The sequence below is a fragment of the Cucurbita maxima genome, unplaced genomic scaffold, assembly GCF_002738345.1.
Source record: "Cucurbita maxima cultivar Rimu unplaced genomic scaffold, Cmax_1.0 Cma_Scf00008, whole genome shotgun sequence".
In the NCBI taxonomy this organism is placed as follows: Eukaryota; Viridiplantae; Streptophyta; class Magnoliopsida; order Cucurbitales; family Cucurbitaceae; genus Cucurbita; species Cucurbita maxima.
The window spans coordinates 2,632,007-2,655,476 of NW_019272024.1; the positions used below are offsets into that span (position 1 = coordinate 2,632,007).

Here is a 23,470-nt window from a genome sequence, read left to right on the forward strand (position 1 = left end):
CCGAGCCAAGTTGTGGTAACGCAAAGAATGCAGGTGCTATCTGTACAATGGTTTATTGGGCAGAACAAAGAGAAAACTTTCTTGAGCTGCTGCTCCCTATGAATCAAATTAAGACGCAGCAACCACAGCAACTTAGGAAGATGACGTGTAGAACAAAAGATCATATTATATAATATAAATGCCAGAAAAAAAAATTGAAATCACATTCAACAAAATTCAAAGCCCAAAACAGAAAGCATGATATAGCCATCAACAGATTCCAGAACCTTGAGCCTGTTTACCATTTGAAAATGTGTTAGGATGGCATAATGCACACTCATCAAAGATAATTACAAAGAATAGGAGTCAGAAAGTTCAAAAAGAATACAGAAAATGAAGACCGTCTAATGAGATATATATAATTTCAGTTTACTAAATATAGGTTTAACAGATTTAAGATATAATCTCCTAAATATATCTCTACCAAATCTCTGCCATATATGCTCCATGTCCCTGATAACTATCAGTAGTTCTATAGTTTCATAACAGTCAAAACCGAGGTCCAAAGCTTAAAAATATATTCAGTACTCTAGTGCAATTCTACATCAGTTCATACAAGGTTCTACTTCAAGGCAACTAAAGATTTTTCCTGCCTAACTGCCAAGATAACAGATCGGCAGACGCCATAGCGCGAGATGCTGCTGCAATCGAACCATCATACCTGTAAGGGTTTAAGAGGACTTCTATTTTAGGGAAAAAAAAAGAAAAAAGCACACATAAACGAGAATCTTCTGGTTCTTTGAACTTTATGGAGTCTCTACCAATGCAAGAAATCTTTGGATAAGTGGGAAAAACAAAGCAGTTTTTAGCAGTAAACTATACTTACATAGCAACCAAAATAAAGGCTGTTGTTTGCACTATTACAACGCCTTCACCAGCATGCTTTATAGTGTTCATGCACCTTGCACAAAACCAATTCTCATGGACTGATGTCATTATGTCTGAAATAAAGTTCTATTAAGGTTAGATTCGTGCGTATAAAAACCAAACTATAATCCAGCATGAACTGCAGACAAACAATTCCAAATATTGCCAGTTTTGGTCCCTTCTGTGGTTGCTATTATATGAGAATATTACATGCATATTATAAAGAAACAATTTCATTGATGGTATGAAGATGAGAATATTATCTTAAAAGCAGTCGCCCCAACTTCAAAGGTAAAGATAGAAAAGCCAAGTTGAAATCAGAAATGTTCTGGATAAGCATTGTTCTTCTGTTATTACTCACTGCGAAGTTTTTTCTTTTTTTCACTTTTTGCAATTCCTTTTGGCTCAACAGATAATATCTTATCCTGCCCTCGTACTTTAAAATAATATTATTGCTCTACTTTCTTTTTTCCACAACTCCGGATGAGTTTGAGGCCTCCCACGCCTTTTTTTGGGTTCTCCCCTATTTTGAGGCTGCTAAACTTGGGTGGGTCTAAACCCGGGAAAAAGAATATACATCTTTATACACATGAGCCTATGACCATTTTTCAAGGGTGACAATGTAATAGTTCAATCCCACTACTAACCGATATTGTTTTCTTTGGGCTTTCCCTTTAAGGTTTTAAAATGCATATGCTAGAAAGAGGTTTCCACATCCTTAGAATGTTTCATTCTCCTCTCCAACCGATGAGGGATTTCACAATCCACTCCCTTCGGGGTGCCGCGTCCTCGCTGGCACACTACCCGGTGTCTGGCTTTGGTACCATTTGTAATAGCTGAAGCCCACCGTTAGCAAATATGGTCTTCTTTGAGCATTCCCTTCTGGACTTCCCCTCAAGGTTTTAAAACACGTATGCTAGGGAGAGGTTTCCACACCCTTATAAGGAATGCTCTATTCCCCTCTCCAACAGATGTGGGATCTCACCCACAATAACTAACATAATGCCTTCAACTAATCTTAAATTAACTCTCACTTTACACACATAATAATGTAGCGTTAAACAATAATGTTTGAATATTGCCATCAATTCAAGAAAACAAAATGTGTAACAGAAGAAATGAACGAAAAGCACAAAAGAACACTAACATTGATTTGAGCCGATGCTGAAACTCTCATTTTGGGGTTTGTCACGTTTGATGAAATCGATAAACTGATTCAATTCTATAGGATTAAGCAATATTCCTTCTTGTTCTGCACTGAAGGCCAAACACCAAACAAGCTCTTAGAGCTTCCAAAACAGGTTTAAATGAAAATACAGAGAAGACCCACAACCAGAAGATTCATGTTTCAAAGACAGAGATTGAACTAGAAAAAAACTGGGACAATTTAACTTCTAGAATTATCAAACTGGGACAAGTTATAGCACAACCAAATCCCTAACAGTTTGAGCTAGTTCCAACCCTAACCCTAATCCCAAATATGAACTTAGAACTACGCGATTAGAACTTGTAAAATTATGAAAGACAGTAGAATTAGCATAATAAGTAAAAATTAGGAAAAGATGAACTACTTGGAGATAAAAACAATTCATTACGAAATATGCTTATTGAATTTGAAAATTGTTTAATCTCAGAAAACAAAAGATTTTTCAATCGCCAAGAACCCTATACAAGAAAGAAAACAGAAAATTGAAAGTAATGAGTACAATCAAATCGGAAATGAAGAGTGCTTACATGGTCGAAAGCAAACGGGAAGGTCCAGTTGGATCATAATTGATCAACAGGGCAGCTTTCAATGGCTGGCCTACGACAAACAAACAAACATCCATTAAAATCATATTTGAGCACATCGATATTCTAAACGAATTGAAAATGGCGGACAGTGTTGGTTACCGAAGCTGCCAATGCTGCCGGAAGCCCATTTGTCCCAAGCTTTGCGGACGAATGCCCAATCCATTTAAGCGAAACCTACAAGGCGTCTAAGCTACCATGGAAATGAACCAGTGAGCTCTAGCAAAGATCTCGCGAGCGTAAATGGCTGAAAATTTGGAAGACTTTTCCCAGTGTGACTAGATTTTTTTTTTCTGGGTTAAATTATAAATTTAGAAATTTAAATCTAAAATTATTTTTAATACACATCTAATTCTTCTAAATTAAATTAATACTTTTAATCTTGATTTTTATATCATCAAAATTCATTTAAATGATTCAAATTTCGAAATGATTTTAAACATTTTTTAGTGAATTTGTTTGATCTCATACAATAATAACTATTTTTTTTTTAAATTAATCTAATCTAAATTACAAAGAGTTAAAAACATATATTTAAAATAAATAATGAGAAATTTTTAATTTCAAATTATATATAAAAAGTTTTAGTTTCGAGAAATTTTAATACATTATTTCTCTCTATCCATACAAAGTATGGATTCATCCAAAGTCAAATATTTATACTCATGAATATTTTTATAATTATTAAGATTTTTATTAGTTAAATTATGATGAAAATTTCACAATAAAAAATCATAATAATAATTTTTTATGAACCCCAATCAAAAACTAAAATTTAAAGTATTTCAACGAAAGGGTTCTTGTTCATGGCTTATTGCCTATTTGAGTATTTTTATTTTTTATTTATTTCTTAAGTATATCAGGTGAATATTAAATGCTCAAAACAATGAAAATAAAAAAAAATACCAAATATAAGGAAATATTAATTTTCATATAAGAGAAATCTATAAAGGTTCAAACAATCATTACAATGTAAGGTGATAGATTTCCATCGAAGAGAAATCCACGTTTAATCTTCAACAATATGGCAATGCTAAGCCAGACAATGAGTTTGGTGCAGCCAATCGCCTTCTGTTCTTATTTCCAAGACTTGGATGAATGATGATTCCATCTATAATCTCTCTTAAATCGCATTCAAATTTTAAACTATATCATTTCTTACCGTAAATTATAACATAATTGTTGTAATAGATCCCTCATTCGAGGTTATCTTTCGCTTCGAAAATGCGGTTGTGGCATGTCGGGTTGCACGGGTAAGGACAGTCGATCTTCTGGAACGGACTCCTGTCGAAATACCAGTCTCCAACTGCCTTTGCAATGGTCTGCATATTCCAATTCATGAAAAGAGTTGGTATAGTTCGAAGAACAATGGCAAAGTCTATGGCATTCATGTTGATTACTTACCGTCTTACTCAGCGTAGGAGAGTCTGCTCGTAGCCATGTCTCCTGCGTTTCGGTTTGGCAATGTGCATAGCAAGAATCTATGAACAATCCTCTAGATAAAGAACTTCCAACGCCATTCAATGCACTCAAGAACTGAACCCTGAAATCTAATCCAAAACCAGAAAGATAAGAATAAAACACTTTCTCAAACAGTTTGAAGGCTGCTGAGCTTGATGTTCTACTACCTTGCATGGTTCGTAGCTGAATAGGCGAGCAGTTCTTGATGTCAAGCTTGCAGCTGTGCCAAGTACCATGCGGATCGGCGACGCCAGGCGCCAGTATGTTCTTGATCTGGATGGTGGTTTCAAGAACATGATGATTCAGAAACAATTGATATCAAAAGTTGGGGGCTTTACATGTTTTAGATGGGCTAATTTTGCTAACCTGCCATGAATCATAGGCTGCATTTACAAGAAATATTGGTGTCTGAATGAGCTGAACCACGTTTTGGGGAAAGAAACACTGCAGGAATTTGCTTGGAAAGCATTAATAAACAGTCCGGAAGTTCAACAAGAAGCTCAAAAAGATAAGTTACTTACCATCTCTGGTTTCATTTTTGATGTGCATGATATAGGCAAATTCTTAGCAGAAGCCTGAACAATTTTGAGAAAACAAGCACGATTGAATATACATTGATGCAATTGCATTCACGAAGAAATGAGAGAGAGAGGCAAAAGGAGCATACATGGGTAGCAACTACGTCGCTGTAGAAGTCTGCAATGTGCTGTGTGCCAGAGACATCTTTTCTGGTATTTACATTATTACATTAGATCAACACGATTAATTTACCGGTAACAGTCCAAGCCCACCGTTAGCAGGTATTGTCCACTTTGACACGTTGTGTACCACCATCAACCTCACGATTTTAAAACATGTCTACTAGGGAGAGGTTTTCATACACATATAAAGAATGATTTGATATGAGATCTCACAATTCATCCTCCGTGGGGACCCAACGTCCTCGCTAGCACACCGCCGAGTATCTAGCTATGATACCACTGTAACAGCCTAAGTAGATATTGTCTACTTTGACATGTTATGTATCGCCGTCAGCCTTACAGTTTTAGAACGTGTCTATTAGGGAGAGGTTTCCACACTCTTGTAAGAAATGCTTTGTTCCCATTTCCGATGTAGAATCTCACATTCTCCCTTACATACGTGTTTTAAAAACCTTGAGGGAAGCCCGAGAGGGAAAGCCCAAAGAAGACAATATATGCTAGTGGTGAGCCTTGACTATTACAAATGGTATCAAAGCCACGTTTCGGACCGTGTGCCAACGATGACACTAGGCCTCCAAAGGGGGTGGATTGTGAGATCCCACGTCGGTTGGAGAGCGGAACAAACCTCCGTAACAAACGCGTTTTAAATATTTTGAAGGGAAGCTCGAAAGGAAAAACCCGAAAAAGACAATATCTACTAGCGGGAGACTTGGAAGGAATATTACACGAAGAAAGAAAAAGATAAAACAAGAAACACGAGCTTACGCGTTAATGAAGTATCCAGCATCTGAGAGGCACTTTACTTTAGTAGTAGAAGGAAGTAGAGATTTGAAATGATCACAATTCAAAATCGAACTTAATCCGCCCGCGGAACAACCGGAGAGAATAGCCTGTAGTATCACCAACATCAGATAGATCCCTAATGATTATGATGTGTATAACAAAGAAGAAAGTTCAGCTCATACGTTCTTCGCATTCTTCATTCCTTTGGCGAGTAAGTTCTCAATGATAGCACGAAAAACTCTTGCTCCTCTGAAATGCAGATTGGTAGCCTGATCCAAAGATTCATCACTATTTCAGAAATGAATCTAAACTTTAATCTCGAAACCATTGAGACTTACAGGATCAACCGCTTCAACATCTCCAGTGAAAGAAGATCCATCACAGTACCGAACCTTGATTCTGTTCCAGTTATAAAAATCTGTGGCGTGGAAGAATTGTTGGTATAATTGAGATAAAAAGTGAACCGATCAATCAAATCATATTGTTCATCTAAGGCCAAACCTGGATTGAATTTTTGTTTATTGCTCAAAATCCCCGAGAACGCAAGAACTGTAATCATTTTCCTAGACGAGCCTAAACGAGTGTCCCTGCGTTGGAGACAGGTCGTGACATTGTTGCACCATCCTCCTCCCTGTGAATCAAATGAAGTTGAAATTACCACAACAAACACTTAATTTCTTCAGCTCTGAGAGAAAGAACAAACCTCGAGTTGTATCAACCAATTATCGATCCCAGCGCCGAACCCTTCGCTGAAATGATACGCTGGAGGACTTCCATCCAAACAAACTGCACGGTTGTTCACAAATCACGAAACCAATAATGAAACTAAAAGTGATTTCAAGATGCTCGAGTTTTCTTACCGCCTCCTTTGATACCAGCTTCTTGAACATAAGTAATCCCCACATTAATACACTGTGTTCTAAGGAAAAACTGCAGCGATGCAACCAAAAATAGCCATAAACCGAAGTTTTCTCTGGCCATCTTCTTCCTGCACAGATAGCCAATAGCCATTCACATAACAACTACGATAAAAAAAAAAAATCCAAAAAAATGAGAGTCTAGAAATGGATTCATCTTGTTTGTTCATCAACAACCAACGCAAATGGACTAAAACAAGAACAAACAAGAAATCTATTGAAAAATCAACACATTACACACATCAAACACAGAGGAAGAGACATAGAACTGAAATAATCAGACAGAAGATTAATTAAATAACACAAGAAATAGCTTAACAACGAAGGGAAACAAAAAAGTAGATTCAAGAAAGAAAACGCACATGAAAATGGAACAATAATTTGTGGGAACAAGAAGAACCCAGTAGCATTCATAAAAGAAGAAAAAGAAAAGAAAAGTTTCCTAAAAATACCTGAAACAGAAAGCGAAGAAGAAAAGTCAGGAATGGAGAATCAAGCGGCTTTAATTTTTCTTGGTAACGAAGGATCTTGAGAGGATTAATGTGGGAAAATGGGAGCCAGGTTGTTTGTGTTACTTCTGGAAATCGAAATATTTATATAGGAGAATATAGAGATGTTGTTAATAACAGTATATCATATTTACATCTACAGGCCATTCCGATTTTGAGCGTCCAACCCGAGAACCGACACACATACCTAAATGCGAAGGCTAATTAAATGTTTAATTTTAGTTAATATATTTTTAATAAACAGTTTTTATAGTTAGTTTATTGTTTTTTTATATATATAAATAAAGTTAGCGTTTATTAGTATTCTTCCTAATTTTAAGAATATATTTATTATTTACGTACCATCTTCCATTACATATTATTCAACTAATTTAGATTTTAAAAAAATTAAATGAATAAGTTTAATTTAAACAAAATTTTAATGTAAAAATAAGTAAGATATTTGACTGTTTCGCTGACCCGACCTGACCCGAATACTGCTGACAGAAATGGCGAATCTTTGCGTTGTGGGCCCTACGCGCTCCGTCTCCAATGTGCTACATAAATGTAGGTGAAGTGAAAAAGAAAGTAATAATATACGAGAAATTATTCGGTGGATGGATGCCCACGGTATAATTTTTACACTGCTTCTCTCTTTTTTTAATTGAAAATAGAATTGGTCGAGAACAAATTCCAAAATGTTTTTCCTTTTCCAAATTGCAAATGTTTTGAAATTTTAAAAATTTATTATATCTCAATTAATTTTATAGAGTATGGTGTGAAGTGACGTTGGACTATTCTTGTTAATATTATAATTTGGTCCTCACATGTGTTGTAGTTGTTTTATCCTTCTGAAAACTAAATTTAATAAAATAAAAAAATAATTGTATATTATTATATAGCTCAATTTAACAATATGATTATGAATTAAATTAGATTTTTGTTATGTTAGCTATGCATCCAATGTTTAATCTTTGCAGTTAAATTTGAATTCTAATATATATTAAAATTTGCAGCCAACATAAAATATTTGTATATTTATTAAAAATATGATCAAATATTCCGAGTTTTATTTAATAATTAAAAAAAAAAACAAAGAATTGTTTACTTGTTCTTTTATTTCAAAGGAAATCCTTTACTTTTTCCAAAGGTTATTGAATCTATTTAATTAAAGGTTGTCATCAAACTTTCAATTTACAAAAAAAAATCATTTAAATTGATTAAAAAACATAATTTGTCTTTTCCAATTAACCTTTACCCCATTTTACCCCATTTAATTATTGAGTGGATCTCATGAATATTTTTATTATATAAAAAAAAAAAACAAAACAAAAAAAAAAACAAAGGCACACGATGGGAGGGGGAATCGGATGCATTACAGTTTGAGTATGGATGATCGTGATCATGGGCGATGGAAATGGACGGTGAAGATGCGTGATGCGTGAAGAAAGTGATTGACGGTGATCGGGTGGAGTGGGGCCTAACTTTATGGTCATAATCCGCCGTAGACAATTCCTGCCGCCTCCCATCAACTTCGAAAAGCTGTTCTCCAATAAACGCGTCAATTTTTGCTCCCCACCCGCATTGTTTTTTAACCTAAGTTATAATTTACCCCCATAAACTTAAAAAATGTAATACTTTTAAAACTTTTAAAACTTTTAATTTTATATTTTAGTATGATTTATAATTTATCTATTTTTTTATTACATTTTATATAAGAAATGTCAAATTAAAAAAATAATAAATTGAATTAAACTAAGTTGAGTATGAAAACAACAAAATAATATATTATTATTATTATCATAATCGTCTATGATAAAAATGTAGATAATTTGAAGGTTATGGTATATATTATTATTATTATTATTATTATGATTGAGTACTGTTTCAAATTGAATAATAATGTATATGACTAAAATAGCACATGAGTTGTACCGGTGGACAGAAGTCAAAATGCGTATGTATATATATATATATATATATATATATATATAATAACATTAATTAGAAAAATATATGAATATAAAAGTGGTGGTGTATGATGATTGAAGAGAGTACTTGACAATGGTCTTATAGACGGTGATTAGAACATTATATTCTACTGACACGGCAAATTAATATGTCTTCTTATTTTATTGGATGGTAAATTTCAGATGGTAAACTAAATATCATTTAACCATAAGTAAAATTATTTATCAATTTTTAAGATGGTAATTCTTTTATATTAATTAAAAAGTTGAAAAAGATTCTAAACCAACTATTATTTGATTTTATATGTATACACTTAATTAAAAATAAAAATAAGATTTATCTTTAAAATAATTACTTGAGGGTATACATATTCAAATTGTGGATGAACTCATGGGAAGGATAAGGTTTAAAAAGACTCCACTGAAAAGTCGATAATGCCCTTTCCAAATCAATAAGTTGTTTGAATAAATCAGGTAGTTGAGAAGTCACCGCTTAATTAAAAGGGTTCAGTAATACTTTGGCCGGCCAAATCACATGCACGCACCGTGTGATTATGAATTATTCAATAATAATAATAATAATAATTCCAATTGGATCTCATGGACATATAAATTATTATTTTTATTTCAATCTTTCGAATTATTTTGTTGATTAATTTTATGCAATTTATTAATTTTTTCTTGAATTTTATACAATTGGATTTTATTCTATGGAGTTACTATTTTAGAGCTCTAAAGTATATATATTATTTACTACAAAACTAAAATATATATATATATATATATATATATATATAAAAAAAGATATTGAACTGACTATCATTAATCATTTAAATAAATTGGTAATTATCAAAAAAAGAAAAAGAAAAAAAGAGTGATCATTCATAATTAAATCATTCCATTTTAATCACATAAATTTTTTATTAAAAAAATTGAAAATTAATTAGGATAATATTAGAGAGGTGAGTAGTGAATTGAATAATTAAATTATATTTAAGTTGGTTTAAAGTCACTTTCAAAATTTAATTTGTTGTTGATTTTATTTATTATTTGGTATTGCATGCAAATTCTAAAATAATCATAAAAAGCTAATTATCGGGAACCAATCCCTTTTATACTTTTCATCCAGCTCAATAAATGGGAGTACATTTACCCTTTCAACATTACATTTTATTTCATGGTAAAATTTTAAATGGGAATTTTATTGGTGCAATTCTAAAAAAGAAAGCCATCTTTATTTCATGTGAGTTGGACGGCAATGAAGTTGATATATAGCTAGAAGGTTCGAATCAAAGTGCTTTCTTTTTTGGGCCACTAAACCAGATTTATCAATATTCATATATATATATATATATATATATATATACATATCAATTGAATTATGTTTATATGGGTAGGAAGTGGAATAAAGAGAGCTGTTTGACAGTAGACGGATATGGATATGGTCTGTTACATGAATGGGCTATAAATGCACAAATACATGAAAATTTAATTTAAAAATAAATGAGGAACCACCTAAAATTGAACAAAAATGTCCTGACAACTATTTTGGGGCTGAAAAATATACCTTTGGTCAATTTGTGGAGCCTGAGATCGATTTAACGGCAACACGAATTGGGTTAAAGAAATCTCGTAGATCAATCCGAATAAAATTTACTTTCCAACCCAATTTTTTTAAAAAAATTATTTGTTTATAATACATGTTACATTAATAATTAAAATCACGTAGAGCTCAAATATCAAACATGCATCATTAACATTTGTTATCAACATCAAATATTATAGGTTCATAATAATCTCAAAAGTATAATCAACCCCAAACAAATTTAAAATTTTTATTTTCCAAAAATTAAACTAAAGAAAAATCGGTTGTCTAGATAGTTTGATTCTCAAATCATGCGTGTAACAACCAAGTTCATCACTAATAAATATTATTAGTTTTGACTTTTGTGCATATTCGTCAACCTCATTAATTTAAAACTCATCTTTAGAGAAAGATTTTAACACTTTTTCAACCGATGTGGGATCTCACAAAGAAACATTTTCCTAAAAAATGTATTTTAAAACTATGAAACTGATGGCAATACGAGTAAAAGCGAACAATATTTGCCGATAAACTTGAGCTTGACTTTTGAAAAATAATTCAATACCATAATGAATGTGACATGGTTTGCGAGGGGCATGGTCTCCATAATGAATAGTGTACATAATTACTTGAATTTGAGTATGATAATGGTTGGTGCAATAAATTGGAAATTCAAGTGGCTGAAAAGTATTTAATATAATCCTCATCTAATATTTTTGTGGATAAGAAATTTAATTTCATATTAATTCGGTTTTTGTCAATTCTTCAAATCGCTATCTAAATTTCTCAAAGTCCTTTTTAAGATTCATTTAAATCGGACCACACATATTTCATTAAAACTGCAAAATAAATATCACTCCAACAACAGAATTTGCCTCAATTATTATTATTCCATATCATCATATTAATTTTTATTTAGAAATTTCACGAAAAAAGAAAATGTATCAATCTATTATTTCTATAATTATTGTAAGAATGATGTGAAATAATGAAGATTTTGAAAGTGGGTGTTATTATTGAGGAGTGATCAGATTTTGTAAAATATTTTTTTAAACTCTAGAGGTGTCAATCAAATTCATTCTTAATATCTTTAAAGGTTTAAAAATAATATATATATTTTTTAACGTTAATGAAACACGGCTTCCCCAAAAGACATCGTAACAATGGAGAGTGTATTCTTAAATTATAAACCCACGATCATTCTCTAAATTAACCAATGTGGGACACTTTCATCCAACACGAGTGTGTGTTCGTAACTCAAAAACGTCTTATTCCATTCCGTTTTTTAAAAAAATAGGGTTGACTTTTTTTAATATATTCCTTTTAATTTCGTAAGATTGTAATTTTATGATGGATTAATTAGGCTAAGTTGTAATAAGTTATATTTTATTACAACTGTGAATTGATATAACACAAAGCCAGAAATTGATTTATAAATTTATCACACGTACATCGAGATAATTATAAAATTAATTACGATATACAATAACTCAGTTATAAACCATGTCAAAAATTAATTTTACTCGATAAAATATCAATATCAAGTTTGTTTTAATTTCCCAACTATGCATATTCAAATTTATAGACAACATTTATTCAACTTTGATCGGGTGTGTTTTTAAAACAGATACTAATAATTTTGTTTATGTACTTAATTTTTTTAAAAAAAATAAATGTTGGATGATGAAAGTCCCACATCGACTAATTTAAGAAATGATCATGAATTTATAAGTGATAAATACTAACTTTGCCTGAGGCATTTTGGGAAGCCCAAAGCAAAACTATGACTACTTGTACTTAAAGTGGATAGTATTGTGAGAGTGTTTAGGAGACTATTTTGGTTTGTGATAGCTCATGAATGAAGCCCATTATGAGCCCAATTGGATTTCCAATATTGAAATGAACCCAACTTACACGTGGGCCATTGTACTGGACTTTCCGTATGATCTGGCCCAAATATGGTCCACATTTTTAGTTGCATTTTCAAAAGAACAAAATAAGAAATCAAATAGATTTTTTTTCTCTCTTTTTTTGGTAAGAAAACTTTAGGAGAAGGTTCATTCCAAGCATAAGGGTATCAGGTGAGTTCTACCCGAGCATACTCTCTCGGTTAAAATATGTCAAAAGATCCATAATTTGAACACGATAAAATATAATATCAAGTCTTATAAGGGGTAGAAGCCACATATATTGTCGTAATATATAAATACCTTCAACCAAAAAATAGGCCACGAGGTTTGATATTGAATTATCCATTTGGACGTCGGATTCTATACAGAGATATCTCGTATGATACTACACAACCTAATAACCATGATTTAGAACCTAAATGAATCTCGATAGGACAACCATTCAAACTCTAATTTTATTTTAACTTAGCCATACCTCAAAATTTTTTAACTAGAAAAACAAAGATGAATAGAAGATGAACTCGGAAGTGCGTATGCAACACTAGTGGAAAGAAGAGTAGAATGATATGTGAAAGTTTGATGAGAATTAGACTTTTGGGTAGAAATAGAGTTCTCCCACTACAAACCATTTGCTTCAACACATTTAAAATCAATGGTTTTGAGGTTAGATTTTGATGATAAAGTTGATGATGTAAGGTAAGATTATTATTGTTCTACCTCTTATCGTAAGAATTGATTGAAATATGATAGTGGAGTATGATATACATTGTTTATATTATTGATTCAACCCATATGCTTAAAATCTTAGTGCATCAATTATTTTTTATTGCCAAGATGCTTATCCACCTACCATATATATGTACTATTGTGTAGTGTTTATAAGTTAACTTTATTAAAAGTCTCGATAAAATTGGAATAATACAAAGAAGATTAGCATGCATGCGTAAGTTAAGAAGTTGTATACGGCTTGTGTTCAAGAATATGATAAATTTCGAAGATAAACCAAGGCGAGAACTAATAGTTATATGCTGGTTAGGTAAAGGGTATACGAATGAACCTATATCATATTCAAATAAGAGTGGTATATATAATAGTTATTATTTGTACCCATGATAGGAAACTTAATTACCAAATGTCAAATCAAAATTAAAAATATATATTTTAAAAGTGAGTGACTAATGTATAAAAAGTAAAATGATAAAATTGTAATGGAATAAACATTAAAATATATTAATAAATTAAAAGGTAGTGGAAGAAACCCACAACTCCAACATTGCAAATGGTTTTTGACCTTACCAAGACTCTTGGTTGGTTAAAGATATTTTAAAATTTTAAAAACATAAGTTTCTTTTTAAAAAAAAACTAAACGATAACAAAGTTGAAAAGTTAAATTATGTCGAAATTAGTAATGTTTGAAGGGGTTAAATTATTATAATAATTTTGAGGCTTTATCACATAGGCACACACAGACTAGTGGAGGAGTCGACTCAATCAATTCAGAAGTGAAGTAAGAGTAACCATAATTGTAGATCCATTGAATCTACGCATCTTAAAATGCCCTCTCCCTTCAAACCTTCCATGGCGAATTGGCCGAACCACCGTGAAGCTCTAATGGCAAACCCTCCAATCCATGCCAAACTCCAACTTACATTCACCAACAAATCCATTGTCAAAGCCACCAATCACTCGCCGGAACCACGTGTTTTGCATCTCTCAAACCTCGACCTCCTCTCCGGTCGTTTCCCGATAACGTATTTCTACTTCTACCGTCGCCCGACGGCCAACTCCTCCGCCGCCATGATCGACGCTCTCAAAACCTCCCTTGCTGAAACCCTAACTCATTACTATCCATTCGCCGGTACAATTCTCCAAAACCTAACAACGAACGAACCTGAAATTCTCTGCGATAACTCCGGTGCTCTGGTTGTTGAAGCAGAGGCCAATCTCCGATTGAACGCATTCAACTTTTACGATCTCGACGAACTTCTCCGAGGAAAACTCGTAACTGTAAATCCAGATTTCGCTCTGCAAATTCAAATCACGAGTTATGCTTGCGGCGGAATTTCGATTACGTTCACGTTTGATCATGCGCTTGGCGATGCAAGTGCATTTGGAAAATTCCTTCTCGCCTGGTCGGAAATCGCTAGGGGAAAACCGATTTCTACAATACCGGATCATCGGAGAAACATTCTTCCTCGTTCGCCGCCGATTTATCATCCAGATTTGGACGATACGATGGTGAAATGCACCATGGAAGAGATAAAGAACATTCCGACGTTGAAGAAGCTAATCAAGAGACTCTATTACGTCGATCGAACGAGTATCGATGAATTACAGAAACTCGCGAGTTCAAGCGGAGTTAAGAGGACTAAAATCGAAGCGTTCTCTGCATATGTTTGGAAAATTATGGTTTCCGCCATGGAAACAGAGCATTCGAGGTGCAAAATGGGATGGTTAATCGATGGGAGAAGCCGACTGGGGGGAGATTGGAACTACATGTCGGATTACATAGGTAACGTCTTGTCGGTTGCGTTTGGGGAGGCAAGTATTGAGGAACTAAAACGAAATTCCATATCGGAGATTGCTGAGGTGGTCCACTCGGCGATTTCGAAGGCGACGAACAAGGCCCATTTCTTGGACTTGATTGATTGGATCGAGTGTCACAGGCCTGGGCTGATGCTGTCGAGGATTGTGTTGGGCCTTGGTGGGCCGGGCCTTGTTGTATCTTCGGGCCGGATGTTTCCAGTTGCTGAATTGGACTTTGGATTTGGAAGCCCAGTGCTTGGGACTGTGGGCTCGACGATAGAGAGAATTGGAGTTAGTTATTTGAATCAGAGGCCCAGTGCTAAGGGGGATGGGTCGTGGACTGTGTCTGCCATTTTAGAGCCTGAATTGGCTGCTGCTTTGGAGTTGGATTCTGTGTTTCAGCCCATGACAGCAACTCTCCTTCAGCTTTAACTGCCTTCTATCCTACTTGAATCATCTTAATTTTAGAAAATGACTATGGGAATTGTTGGGAGTATGTTTTCGATCTTGATAAAGTCAAAATTAGAATGAGTAAGGTGGAATCCAACAGGAAAGTTAACTTATGTCTTTCAATTAAATGTTTGACGAGGAAAATCCTGAAGATCATAATACATTTAGAAATAAAAAAATTGTTACAAGGAATTTGAACGCAATGACAAACGAGCTGCAATCAAGCATGATCGAGATTCAAAGTAAGGTCGAAGGACACAAACAACAATACCCGTATGGACCAATGCATAATCTACACGCCCTGGGGACAAGGCCTAGTAAAATGTCCCATTTGCAAGACAAACCTTGGGTCCTTTAAATGAATATTGAGATATTGAAAAGAAAAACCGCCTTTCAACTTTGTTCTAATGAAATTTTAATTTGATAGTGATTAAGAATGAGTGAAACTAATTTAATTATTTGAAATTAAATAAAATCAGTATAAACGGAATGAAATTAGATAATAACCAAAACTCATGTAAAAATGAAAAATCTTAAAAATTTATGGACCAAATTAAAAAAATAATTTAAAAAAATAGACTAAACCAAAACTAGAAATTAAAACGTTAATGCAAAACAATATTCCATAGAGATTGTTAAGATACAAAAGCCCAACAATAGGGTCCGAAATATGGGCCAAAGCCCAAATAAGGTAAGTCCAACCCAACATAAGCACATCTCGCACTTGAAAAACGTCGACCAAAAACAGCCTCTCAATTTGTTCTCTCGTGGCCCAACTCCAGGCCTCCACGTTCTTCCCCCGCCCGCCCTCTCCTCCTTCTCCGCCTCCGATCTCACAGCTTTTTCCTCTCCCACACCCTAGCGCAACCTCCATCCTCATCAATCCAATTCAACATTCTTCTTCTTCCTCCTCTTCTTCCATTAGAGATTTTCAATCAATCTTCGTTAACTTCTAATCTCTAACCTTCGTTCTTCAAGTTCTTCAATGCATTTGACAAGATTCAAAATCAATAAGACACTTCCTGTAGTATTTCCCTTTTCGCGTCAGGTGGCCTGTGTGTTATCCACCGAACCGCATAAAGAACATCACCAGGACCCGCCATGGCAGCTCCAGGATCAGTTGCTCTATTCGGTATCTTCTATTCTCTCTAATTCGTCTCTCGACTCTTCTAAATGTAGAGCCCTCTTGCCCCATTTGTCTCCTTTTCAGTTTGATCAGCTCTTCTTCTCCGTTGGATTGAAAGCCAATCCCAAAACTTGTCTTAATTTCTTTTACTTTGCGTCTGATTCTTTCAAGTTTCGATTTACCATTCGCTCCTATTGTTTATTGATTCTTTTGCTTGTTCATTCCAAGTTTTTACCACCCGCGAGATTGCTTCTGATTCGTTTGATAGACGGGAAGCTCCCGGTGTTGAATTCGGATTCAAACAAGCTTCACATTGAGATAGCTAATGAATTATTTGGTTTAACTTCAGTTGTTGGGCGGTTTGAATGCACACATGCATTTGATTTGTTGATACATGTATACAGCACACAATTCAGAAATCTTTGCTTTAGTTACGCTGTTGATGTGTTTTATTTGTTTGCTCGCAAGGGAATCTTTCCGTCCTTAAAGACTTGTAACTTTTTATTGAGCTCTTTGGTGAAGGCTAATGAACTTGAGAAATGCTGTGAAGTATTTGAAGTGATGTCCCAAGGTGTTCGTCCGGATGTTTTCCTGTTCACGAATGTAATAAATGCTTTGTGTAAAGGAGGGAAGATGGAAAATGCCATGGAGTTATTAATGAATATGGAGAAGTTGGGTATTTCTCCAAATGTAGTTACTTATAATAGTGTCATTCATGGTTTATGCCAGAATGGGAGATTAGGCGATGCCTTTGAGCTCAAGGAGAAGATGACAATAGAAGGGGTAAAGCCAAGTCTTATAACTTATAGTGTGCTTATTAATGGTTTGACGAAACTGGAAAAATTTGACAAAGCGAATGATGTTTTAAATGAAATGGTTGATGCGGGTTTTGTTCCGAATGCAGTTGTCTACAATACTTTAATTGATGGATACTGCAAAATGGGCAAGATCAATGAAGCACTTAAGATTAGAGATGTGATGGTATCCAAAAATATAACTCCTACTTCAGTTACTTTTTATACTCTCTTGCAAGGATTTTGCAAGAGTAATCAAATCGAGCAAGCACAGAATACTCTTGAGGAGATATTATCACAAGGATTTCCTATAAACCCTGTTACCTGTTATTCGGTTATCCACTGGTTATGTACGAAATTTAGGTTCCATTATGCATTGCGATTTACCACGGTGATGTTATTGAAGAACTTCAGACCTAGTGATCAGCTGTTAACCATATTGGTATGTGGGCTCTGTAAGGACGGTAAACATCTAGAAGCAACTGAGCTTTGGTTTAGGTTATTGGAGAAAGGGTCTCCAGCAAGTACCGCAACCTCCAATGCTCTAATTCATGGACTTTGTGGGGCTGGTAAAATGGCAGAGGCTGTTAGAATACTCAAGGAGATGTTGGAGAGGGGTTTTTCATTGGATCGGATCACGTACAACACACTCATCTTAGGTTGTTGCAAAGAGGGAAAAGTAGAGGAATGCTTTAGACTTAAAGAAGAGATGACTAACCAAGGAATTCAACCAGACATCTATACTTGCAATTTTCTATTGTATGGACTGTGCAATGCTGGAAAATTAGATGATGCTATTAAGCTTTGGGATGAATTCAAAGCCAGTGGGTTAATTTCTAATGTACACACTTATGGGGTTATGATGGATGCTTATTGTAAAGCTAACAGAATGGAAGATGTTGAAAAATTATTCAATGAGTTGGTCACTAAGAAAATGGAGCTAAATTCCATTGTCTACAACATATTTATCAGAGCACATTGTCGTAATGGAAACGTTGCTGCAGCTTTGCAACTTCGTGATGATATGAAAAGCAAGGGAATTTTTCCAACTTGTGCCACATATTCTTCTCTAATACACGGCATGTGCAACATTGGGCGTGTTGAAGATGCAAAACATCTTATTGATGAAATGAGAGAGGAGGGATTGTTGCCAAATGTTGTTTGCTATACTGCATTAATTGGCGGTTATTGTAAGCTGGGGCAAATGGATATTGCCGAAGCAACTTGGCTCGAGATGACCTCTTTGAACATAAGTCCTAATAAAATTACCTATACTGTCATGATTGACGGGTATTGTAAATTAGGGAATATGGAAGAAGCAAATAACCTTTTGAGCAAAATGAAAGAAAGTGGAATCGTCCCAGATGTCGTTACTTACAATGCCTTGACTAATGGGTTCTGCAAGGGAAAGGACATGGATAAAGCTTTTAAAACATGCGATGAAATGGCCACCGGAGGATTGTCTTTAGATGAAATTACTTACACTACTCTCGTGCACGGTTGGAATCAACCAACAATTACGAGCCAAGACTGATCTAATTTCTGCAGAGGTTCTTCGTTACCTCATTATCTGTTGATAATGTGATTACTGTTTCGTGTTCAACTGATCTGAAAATTATTCTTTTGTTTTATCTTTGTTTTTTATTTATTAGTGACTGGATACGTCAGTATTGTTTAGCTTATGCATTCCGATATATTGGAGGCTATCCACCTTCTCTTGTTCAAATGAAAGAGCCAAAGACGAACATCCGTCTTTAGTCTCTGGAGGCTGGTAGGCTTTATTTTATAGTGTATTCCATTTCCACTCAGTATATATATCATTAGTTTATATGTCGTATTGCTACAGGTAAAGCATATGTTCTGAAAACTTGGTATTATTAAACAGATCAGGGAAGTGCTTAGCTCGTAATGTGTTGAGAACATAAAGTGCTCTATCAAGATCCCCAGCAAAAAAAGATAGCAATCAATGTGATAATGATAGAGTGACATTGGTTCTTCGACTCGAACCCAAATGAAACTTGGCAAATGTATTAGATCTGGTATGTCATTTTTATTGCAATGTTTCTTGCATGGAAAGCTGGTACAGTTAGATTTTTCATGACTTGTAATGAGCATGTATAGTGTTGATGCAGATTTTGCAGGCTTGAATCTGTATCTCAGGAAACAATGTCGTCATATGTGGGAGGTTTTCATCGGCACATTGGAATCGGCCATAGAAATTGCTCAGTTTCATGCATATGTAAGTTCATCTACTCCATCTTGCTATCAATCATATACTCACAGAAATGACAATGATATGCTCTTTTGTTATTGTTTTTCTTCTATAATTGAAAATGCTGTAAGCACCGTATGTGATTTTCTTTTATAACCGGGGTGTTTGCATCAGTGACCACCTATAAGCATTTTGAGCTTTAGGCCTGCTCAGTCTACGAACTGCACATTTGCGTTGCTTTTTTTTTTAAAAAAAATTATTATTTTAGGAACAGCACATTTTATTTTAAATGCTGAAAAGTGAATATAATTCTTTTTATAGAAAAAAATTCTGGCTTGAAGGAAACATATATAATTGACAACCATATGTGAACAGACTTGGCTGTTGGTATTTATTTATATTTTTTTGAGCTGAACAATATGTTGAGGCGGGGATATGAATCTCTGAAGTTTGGATCGTGGGTACAATGCCTTAACCAATTGAACAATACTCAGATTGCCTGGCCTAAGATGAATTCAAAAGAAAAACATGTTGGATTATACCATCTTATTTGTCCATCTATTTTTGTCTCCAACTTTCAAAAGGTCTATTTAGTCCCTCAACTCAAGAAAATACTCATTTTTGTGGTACTTATTATTAGTTCTGCTGTGAATTATTGGGCTAAGGGATGACTAGCTTTGAATATGCACACGAACGTGTTGACGTGGGCATCCTGAGATTGAGTGTTGATTGGGTTTCAAATATGACCCAGGTCGTTGCTCAAGATATCCTCGTGTTAATATGATAATATACATATTTAAAACCATATTATCCATTTGTCACAAATAATGGATGGTTATATAATATCAAACACAAAGCCATTACTTCATAGAGTTTTGGACCTTAACTAATCGTTTTGAAAGTTCAGAGGCAAAATCAAAATCAAATTAATTGGAAAGTTACCAAATGGTATCCAAAATTATTTTGAAAATGTATCAATGTATGAACATTTAGCAACTACCAACCTGAATATTGTTCAATTGGTTAAGACATATACCTTCGATCAGAGATTTAAGGTTTGAATTTGTCATCCTCACATATGTTTTTGAACTAAAAAAACATAAGGCATATAATCTCTTCTTTGGTCTATTTATTGCCCATGCTAGCCAGATTTTTCTCCATTGGGGCTTGTTTTTTTTTAGGTAATATGTGTATCCCTTTCTTCCTGTCCTTTTCTGGTTGGCCTTTTGTTTGATCCGCCTGCTGTGTAATTTTTCTTTTGTTGGGAAAATTGTAACAGAACTAATCGTAAGCAAATGCTTGTGAAATACGTTTATGTAAATTATATTTGAATTTTATGAGATAAGAATTGAAATATTCATTTTGAGCCAATCAATTATAATGCAAAAGCAATCAATATGAGAAGAAAAATCAGGAAAGAGTTAAATGGTTCAATAAGAACTGTCCCTTCTGCAAATGGACACGATTCACTCTTGTTTCCTCTGATTTTGCAGAGGTATTCCAATCTATACCCGGTTAGCAAATCAATTTCAGCCACATGGAAGTTGAATAAGCCCTTCATTCTGTGAGTAACCTTACATTCTGTATTCATACTAGTCATTTAAAATGTATGCTAGGAATCGACGTTTTCGTTTAGTTTCAATATATCTAATCTTTAATATTCTTAAGACAGCTCGTTGGACAAATACGCTTCTTGTTTGTATACACCACGTCAGGATATGCTTGTAAGTACAGTTGATTCTAGTTCTCATATATAACACAATCACAAATCTTGGGAAATTTTCTGTACTTGTTGTTGGCTTGTGGACTTAGTGAGGTTTATTTAATACAATTGCTTTTTAAATGGATACTGTTGATTTAATCTGTTTAACAACAAAGGGGCCTGGCTCTATTTGCCTTTTGTGAATTCAAAAGCAATAAGGTTATCTGGATGGAGCAACAGCCCTTTGTTAAACACCCTTTTAACTGTTTTCGTCATTAAACCAATTGACCTGGGTGTTAACTGCAGCCCCACCGCCATTGGGAATGCTCTCCAGGACATTCTCGTGGCCTTTGGGATAATAAATTCCAGTTCGCCCATCAAGCACCCATGGAGTTTCCTCACCCCTCACAGGGCTCTTGTTGCTCTTCAGTTCCTTGCTTTCTGTTTCAACTCTCTCCCTCATCATATCTGGAGAAGAGCTTTTTCTGTGGAAGCCCTTCCGCCCGATCGGCCTGCGCTAAAGAATTCAACCGAATCAGATAAACAAGGTACTGTGTTGTATCGATATTCCGTATGTGGCCGTTATACATCTCCCCTCCCCGACTTAATCGACTGAACGTGACAAAATCAACCATCAAATTGATCATACTTGAACAGAACTAACCGACTATTATTCGATTTTATACGACCAACAGTCATGCTTTAAATGGGCCTAGTTTTTGGCTTCGTTTTGCAGCATTCTAATCTTAGATCAAGGAAATTAGTTGATGGCTGAGTTGAAGAAGGAACTTACTTGAAGAACATGGAGTTCATTGACTGAGCCCCTCTCACAAATGCAGTGGCCATGCCTTCCTCCCAATGAGGTAAGTGAAGATGGGATGAACAAATGGGAATTTGGTTGTTTTGTATATATAGGTGAAAAGTGAGGCTATCCATTTCCTCCATCCCTATGAAGATTCTGAAGAATGGGATGAATTTGTCCTTTTATTTACTCCTTTTGTGCTGCCCACTCCTTGGAGTTGGTTTGTGAAAATGAACCTTCAAAATTCCTCTTCCCATACTCCATAAGCTACAGAATGTTATTGGGCCTAATGGGCTTTGCTTTCACTGAGCCTTGACTTACCTAATGGGCCTAATAGGCCTAATGGGCTTGCTTTGCCGTCTCTTGATCTGTACCTCCTGGCCCATAATGAAACCATTGATTTCAGGAGCTTTTTTAGGGTTTGAGAAAGGGAATTTTAGTCCACTTGTTTCGATTGGGACATCTAATTTATTCTGGCCATTTTTGTCATCCCAACTTTTTGGTCGATATCATTTCATCTAAAATTAGGTGGCGATGCCTTCCATGGATTCATTTATAAAAAATTAAAAATTTAATTAATATAATTATCTGGCCACACAGTGAATGGTGTTCATCAAGATCATCCTTTTAATTTTAATTGATTCAATTTACAAAATTTAGATTATTTTTTTTATTAGTTATTGTTTATTAATAGCATCAAATACATTAATTTCCCCCCAAAAAGCATCAAGTTACCTAAAACAAAACACTACAATCTTCCATTATAAGAAAGCATCCTTGATGAAAATATGATTTAAAATTATTTTTATGCTATTTAATAATGATTAATTCTATTGCATAATTAAGCAAATCAATAAACGTTTATAATAAGTAACATTATGTACTTTCTAAACTTTATTTATTTTGGCGGTATAGTTCCTATATTTTAAAATTATACTAATTTATCTTTTGAACTTTATTTTATTATAATAATCTAGTTTCTATGTTTTAAAATTTGTAATAATTTTCCTTTTAACACTAAAATTTTAATCAAACCAATATGTTATTTTAGTAAATTATAAACCCCTTCAATCTCGCATTATTATAATTACAAAATTTTAATTATAAAAATTAAGATGATGCAAACTAAAATTTATATGCTAACTCGATGTTCACGTGTATTTCCAATTAATATTTAAATTTATTATCGAGTTTTTGTATTCATAAAAGAGTAATTGTGGCTAGCTTTGGTATGTAAAACAATGTAAAGGAAAGATTCCTCCTAACGAGGGCTCTCCCCAAAATTCTCATATTGAACCATTTTGGTGCTACCAATAACGTCTCTTTCACTTTCCTTTTCTATAAAA

General features: G+C 34.2%; 3 protein-coding genes and 1 pseudogene across 5 annotated transcripts; 2 read left to right on the forward strand and 2 right to left on the reverse strand.

Moving 5' to 3' along the window:
* Window positions 1–533: 533 nt before the first annotated feature.
* Window positions 534–7,181, reverse strand: LOC111482950 (annotated as a pseudogene).
* A 6,825-nt stretch (window positions 7,182–14,006) lies between these two features.
* Window positions 14,007–15,691, forward strand: LOC111483368 (fatty alcohol:caffeoyl-CoA acyltransferase). The gene has a single exon (XM_023129558.1). It carries the CDS (start codon window positions 14,067–14,069, stop codon window positions 15,468–15,470), a length of 1,404 nt encoding a protein of 467 aa, XP_022985326.1. The 5' UTR covers window positions 14,007–14,066; the 3' UTR covers window positions 15,471–15,691.
* Window positions 15,692–16,245: 554 nt separating this feature from the next.
* Window positions 16,246–22,604, forward strand: LOC111482844 (pentatricopeptide repeat-containing protein At4g19440, chloroplastic-like). Of its 3 annotated transcripts, XM_023128834.1 has the most exons (8): window positions 16,246–18,958; window positions 19,061–19,179; window positions 19,294–19,447; window positions 19,541–19,647; window positions 21,114–21,184; window positions 21,293–21,344; window positions 21,629–21,870; window positions 22,059–22,591. In XM_023128834.1, exon 1 carries the CDS (start codon window positions 16,474–16,476, stop codon window positions 18,940–18,942), a length of 2,469 nt encoding a protein of 822 aa, XP_022984602.1. In that variant the 5' UTR covers window positions 16,246–16,473; the 3' UTR covers window positions 18,943–18,958; window positions 19,061–19,179; window positions 19,294–19,447; window positions 19,541–19,647; window positions 21,114–21,184; window positions 21,293–21,344; window positions 21,629–21,870; window positions 22,059–22,591. The 3 variants fall into 3 exon arrangements, with proteins under 3 accessions (XP_022984602.1, XP_022984603.1, XP_022984601.1); XM_023128835.1 differs by having other exon boundaries at window positions 19,530–19,647; window positions 21,293–21,870; window positions 22,059–22,604; XM_023128833.1 differs by having other exon boundaries at window positions 21,293–21,870.
* LOC111482845 lies at window positions 21,457–22,278 on the reverse strand. Its single transcript, XM_023128837.1, has 2 exons — window positions 22,116–22,278; window positions 21,457–21,834 (listed from the first exon to the last, which is right to left on the reverse strand). Exons 1-2 carry the CDS (start codon window positions 22,265–22,267, stop codon window positions 21,582–21,584), a joined length of 405 nt encoding a protein of 134 aa, XP_022984605.1. The 5' UTR covers window positions 22,268–22,278; the 3' UTR covers window positions 21,457–21,581.
* Window positions 22,605–23,470: the final 866 nt, after the last annotated feature.

What these genes read in the sequence shown, in the direction of transcription:
- LOC111483368 (XM_023129558.1), top strand. Translation starts at nt 14,067, where the DNA reads ATGCCCTCTCCCTTCAAACCTTCCATGGCGAATTGGCCGAACCACCGT.
- LOC111482844 (XM_023128835.1), top strand. Translation starts at nt 16,474, where the DNA reads ATGCATTTGACAAGATTCAAAATCAATAAGACACTTCCTGTAGTATTT.
- LOC111482845 (XM_023128837.1), bottom strand. Translation starts at nt 22,267, where the DNA reads ATGGAGGAAATGGATAGCCTCACTTTTCACCTATATATACAAAACAAC. An exon ending in ATGAACTCCATGTTCTTCAA is followed by an intron (nt 21,835 to 22,115) that starts GTAAGTTCCTTC and finishes TCTTTAGCGCAG; the next exon opens with GCCGATCGGGCGGAAGGGCT.